This window comes from Microtus ochrogaster, linkage group LG2, assembly GCF_000317375.1.
Source record: "Microtus ochrogaster isolate Prairie Vole_2 linkage group LG2, MicOch1.0, whole genome shotgun sequence".
NCBI lineage: Eukaryota > Metazoa > Chordata > Mammalia > Rodentia > Cricetidae > Microtus > Microtus ochrogaster.
The window spans coordinates 53,664,860-53,670,518 of record NC_022028.1 but is presented as its reverse complement, the minus strand read 5'-3'; the positions used below and the strand labels follow the sequence as shown (position 1 = coordinate 53,670,518).

General features: G+C 50.2%; 1 protein-coding gene across 1 annotated transcript in view; it reads right to left on the bottom strand.

The window, feature by feature from the left end:
* The window catches only part of LOC101994307 (class II histocompatibility antigen, M beta 1 chain), an 8,786-nt gene extending 5,063 nt beyond the window's left edge, over window positions 1-3,723 (bottom strand). Inside the window, exons 1-2 of the mRNA XM_005360424.3 lie at window positions 3,469-3,723; window positions 894-1,175 (exon numbers count right to left, since the gene is read on the bottom strand). Coding sequence (XP_005360481.1) covers window positions 894-1,175; window positions 3,469-3,523 — 337 coding nt within the window. The 5' untranslated portion in view covers window positions 3,524-3,723. The remainder of the gene's footprint in view (window positions 1-893; window positions 1,176-3,468) is intronic.
* Window positions 3,724-5,659: the final 1,936 nt, after the last annotated feature.

The following is a 5,659-nucleotide window of genomic DNA, read 5'->3' as shown; positions in this document are numbered from 1 at the left end:
AAATAAATAAATTAAAAAAAATAAAAAAAATAAAAAGAATTTATGTTAAAATACAGACTCCCTTGGCTTCCCCTAAAGTATTTTCTCCTTGTCTAGAGTGGGACCCAGGGATTTGTAGCCAAGCAACGCTGAAAAGGCGGCTCAGCAACCGCATCTTATGACACAGTTCTCTGACCTATGGAGATCTTCAAAGTTTACTTATACAACTTTAAGCCATTCTCATGAGCTGTTCTCAGTGTAAAGGATTCGGGGAGGAAGAGAGCTGGCATTGGAACAACCCTAGATGTCCCCACGCCTGCACCCATTCCAAACACCAAAATCTGAGCTACAGAACCAGGAACAAGCCAGGTTGGGGATCCAGGCCTGTAATTCCAGCTAACTGGGAGGCTGAAGCTGGAGAGTCACAAGTTCAAGGTCAACTTGGGCAACTTAGGGAGACCCTGACTCAGAACAAATAGGAATAAGGGGTCTTGGACATAACCCAGTGGTAGAGCGTTTGCCGGGTACGTGCAAGGCCCCAAGTTCAATCCCCAGTAGTGAAAAAAAATTCTTTGACTAAAACAAATAAAAATAAGAGGCAGGAACATTTTGCGGAAAGTCACTGGTGGTTTCTGACTCAGCCCTAAAGCGCCGAGGTTCCTGCTTCTGGGCCTCGTCAGTTCCTTCTCTTCACACCGCCCATCCTGCATCTTCTGTTCCGTCTCCATCAGCCACACTGCTCCCCTCGCTGTCCAGCCTCCCACTTCCTGCATTCCAGGTCCACACCGTTTCTCCTGCTCAGGTATCAACCCCTCGACGCTCAGTGATCTACCTGTCCACCAGCTCTGCTTCCGATGGCCCCTCTGCACCCCCTCTGCACCCCCTTTGCACCCCCTCTGCACCCCTCTGCTCACTTGTTCTGTGGGTCAGTGCATTCCAGAAGGGCTTGGTGTGCATGGCACAGTCCTGAAGCCCTTTGCCCAAGCGCTGGAGTAGCTGTTCATTTTTGTTGAGGTAATTTGAGATGGATTTAGCCAAGTTATAGAGCATCCCAAATTCACAGGGGGCTATTTTTCCTTCCTCTGGATCCCAGCAGGCCAGCAGATCTTTGTTGAAGGAGATACAGTACGTGAAGTCTTGTGGGTTCCCATCGTCATCCAGCAGGCATGTGCTCTCCACGTGGGCCACAAAGCCACCTGAAAGAGCCAGAAAACTTCCATCAGTGTCTGCTCGCTGTGTGGCACCATTGCAAATACCATCTCTGCACAAAGTTCCTAAAACCCATATAACTGCTTGAGTGGTGGGAGCAGGGAGTGGATACATTTTCTGTCTTAGCATCTGATCTTTAACGCGTTTCTGGACAGAGATCTGAATCCCTGGGAACTGGGTGACCACATGGTCTCTTCTTCTAGTGGGGTAAATCTTAATAGAACCTTGGGGTAGGACCTGTCCATGGAAAGACTGAGCCGTGATTAGAGGCCTGAGATTTGTATCTCCATCCTTGTGGATGGGTACTTGAAGCTGGGTTCAAAAATAATTCCTGTCTATTTGATGAAGCCTAAAAAACCCAAATTGTAGGGTTCTGACACCTTCCCAGTTGGTAAACACATCCGCATGCCGGGGGAGTGGCTGACCCCACCGCCTCTGAGGGTCTGGACTTCCTCCTATAAAACCCCGAATGTGATCTCTAAAATACTCCTCGTGGGGCTGGAGATGTGGCTGAGTGGTTGAGAGCATGTGCTCTTCCTGCAGAGGACCAGGGTTCCGACTGCAGCACCCCAGCCAGCGGCTCACTGTAACCCAGTTCCAGGAAGTCGCACACCCTCCTGGGCTCCTCAGATACTACACGGGTGTGGTGCACACGCGGACAAGCAGGACACGCACACACACACACAGATAAACTCTTGCAATAAGTGAACAATATTAAACAATTCACACAGATTGTTTCTCCTCTCTGTTACCCAAGGGGCTCTAGCTCAGCCAAGCTGGGCAGAAGCTGTGGGAGATGCTGGGCTTACGGCTTGAGCTCGTGTCTGACGTGGGGAACTGTCTCGTGGGGTTGAGCCTTCAGCAGCTGGTCTGTGATAACTTCTGTTAGAGTCAGCACTGAACTGGACTGTAGGTTGTCTATCCAGTCCATGAGAATGGGGTGGGGGCACCCACCCGTCACAGGAGTGTTGAATTCAGCAGAGAACCCCAGCTGCAGCCAGTCTGGCCGAGATCTCCCGCCTCAGGCTGCGCCTGCTGACTACACTGCCACTCTGGGAGCTCCGGCCACCGCAGGAAAGGGGGGAATGACAGCAGCAGAGACATTTTTAGATCCTTTCCTCTAATTTCCAACCTGATAACTATTTTTAAGACTTATTTATTTTGTTTTATGTATATGGTGTTTTGCCTACATTATGACTGCGCACCACATTTGAGCCTGGTGCCATCAAAGGCCACAAAGGGGGCATCAGACCCCCTGAACCTGGAGTCACAGATGGTTATGAACCACCATGTGGGTGCTAGGACTTGAACCTGGGTCCTCTGCAAGAGCAGCCAGTGCTCCTAATCGCTGAGCCACCTCTCCAGGCCTTGAAACTAAACTCAGCCCTCATTTTTCATCTACAGTGGTCTTGTTTTATAATAATACATTTAAATGATCCAGTTTGCCAGGCTTTCCTTACAACAATAGCAAACAAAACAAAATCAGAAACACAGAAAAGTCATTTTAAAGTCAATCTACTTTTCTACCAAAATAAAACCATACAACATGGTCACCTTCACACCATTGGAGGCATCCAGGTTGGGAATGAGCTAGAGATTCACGTGCACAAAACTGAAAACTTCCTCTACACCTGAGACTGGGTGACAGGGGAGAACAGCCCGAGGTCCCCGCGTGGTAAGCCTGGCAGTCCACCCCAAACACAGGCCTTCAGAGTAGCTCATTACTGACAGGAAGCTAAAGGGCCAAGCGAGTGTGGTGAGCACCGTGGTAATGCCAGCACTGAGGCAGGAGGATTGCCATGAGTTCAAGGCTAGTCTGGCTATAGGGTGTGACTCTCTCAGATAAAAGAAAGACAGAGACAGACAGACAGACAAAGGGGAAGGGAAAGGAGAGAAGAAAACAGAGTCAAGAAAAAGAAGTCAGCCTTGCTCTATGCTGGAAATAGTCCTGACTTTTGACTCCGTACAAGTCTACAGAGCACTTACTACATGCCAGGCACCACGCTGGGAACCAGGATGAAGGGGCACACAGTCCTAACCTACATCCCAGCAGGGGCATCCGTTACACAATCTACAAAACTGGCCCATTATTAAAATTGCTGTAAAAACACAGTCCAGTACTGGAGGAGTTGCCGCAGTGGGGAGACTGGATCGTGGGGGCACTCAGACCTGCTAGAGCAGGATGTGGAGGGTTCCAGAAGGGGACGGAGGTTCCAGGGAGAAGGGTTGGGGGAGGTGGTTCCAGAAAGGGAGGGAGGGTTCCAAGAGGGGATTCCTTACCTACTCCCACACAGCCCAGGCTGAGGCCCAGCAGCAGCGGGGGGAGTATAACCATGTTGCCGTCTCTGAAGGTGCAGGAAGGTCAGGCCCCTGGGCGGGATCTTGCAGGGACCACTAGATCGCTACTGACCCAGCCTGGACAAACGTGTCCTCGCACTGAGGAAAATACGGTGCCTGTTGCTCTGGTCCCCTGTTCCTTGCTGCAGAACTGTCCCCAGGTCACTCAGCCCCCTCTAGATCCTAAATTTACATCTACTAACTCAACCAACCTGGAACCCAAAGGGAGAGTTGTCAGATTAGTTGGGTAGGCAGATCAGACCAATCACTGAGTGTCTCAGCCTAGCATCATCAGTTACTAGGTAAACCTCCTCGCGCCCTAGGCTTTGAGGACCGGACTGTAGGGGGTTTCCTGAGGTCCATGGGGGCGGTAGCTGAAGCATTCCCAGGATACGCAGGCCTGACCTGCGCATGGGATTAACATTTTTCACCGTATGCCCTTCCAAAAGACCGCTTCTAGACAACCTTCTTGTCTCTGAAAGGGAGGTCACCTAGGAGGTAGTGCTTAAACCCCCCTGTCACTCAGAGGGACACAGGTGGCAGAGGCGGGGCTGTGGGAAAGGAAGGAGGCACAGAGTGTCAAAGCAAGACAGTGAAAAACAGAAGCGTTTAACCGTAGAGAGCCGGCGCAGGTCTGGGAACCCACTCCCTCCCGGCGCGGTTTATCAAGCTCCCTTTCTTCCTAGGCTATAAAAGCTGCTTTGGGAGCCAGGAAACTCTCTTGGTGGAAAGCTGACCACGGACCCAAAGCTCAACTGTCCGCCCCACCCCCACCCCCAACCTCTCCACTTCCCTGAACGTGTCCCTACGCGCTCCGCTCTGCTCTATCTCCAGCTGGTCTCCTACGCGCTCCGCTCCGCTCTATCTCCAGCTGGTCTCCGGATTAGGAAGATACTGGAATAGTGAGAGGTGATGCTCCCATTCTCCTGGAGAAGACAGTGTCTATCGAACACGCTTTGTGTATATATACACATGTGCACACATGTTCCTGTATGAGGGTGTTTGTGTGCCTACAGGCATGCATGCACATGTGTGTGAATATATATGAAGGTCATTGGGAGATCTCCCGCCTGGTAGGTTGTTGTTTAAGACAGCGTCTGTCACTGGCCTGGAGCTCGCCAGGTAGGCTGGGCTAGCCCAGAAGCCCAGGGATCTACCTGCCCCCCAACCCCGTGTCTCCAGCACTGTGCCCAAAGCCATGAATGAGCACAACTGGTTTTTTTATTTGTTTAAATACGGGTCTTGGGGCTGAACTCAGACACTCACCCCGTCCAGTACTTTACCAGCCGCGTCTTCTTCCAGATCCTGCTGTACTTCTGCTTTTGTTTTTGTTTGTTTTTTTTTAAATATTTATTTATTTATTTATTTATTTATTTATTTATTATGTATACAATATTCTGTCTGTGTGTATATCTGTAGGTCAGAAGAGGGCACCAGACCTCATTACAGATGGTTGTGAGCCACCATGTGGTTGCTGGGAATTGAACTCAGGACCTTTGGAAGAGCAGGCAATGCTCTTAAACCACTGAGCCATTTCTCCAGCCCTTGTTTGTTTGTTTGTTTTTGCGCTAAGTATTTGACCCAGAGCCTCACACACACAAGGATGGATTTTAAAAGGGCATTGCCTCTTCCATCCAGCTATGAGTTACAGCGCTGATAGTCTCTCCTTGGGCATCTAAAGCCTTAATCTGACTCCCCTGCCATCAAAGGGCTTTGAGGCTTCACCCTCTCTTCTCACTTGCTCTTTCTTTTCCAGGTTTTGTTTTGTTTTTAAGCACAGTCTAACTGTGTAGCCCTGTCTGGCCTGGAATTCACTATGTAGACCAGGCTGGCCTAAAATTCATAGAGATCTTCCTGTCTCTGCTTCCGGAGTGCTGAGATTAAAGGTGTGGCCACCACAACTGACTCAGCTGGGTTTCTGAAACTCTTGGATTTACTAGTGAGCTAAAAAGGGGAAGAGGGACCGTGAAGGAGTCTCTGGACACCATGCTTACCTGGGGCCGCCCAAAGTCCTCAACTCTAGGTGACTTAGGAAGAAAAAGAAAAGCATGGACCACATATAGTCAGAGCCAGTGTCAGGAGCAAGGGCTAACTGGGGTGACCATGTCAGGAGCGAGGGCTAGCTGGGGTGACC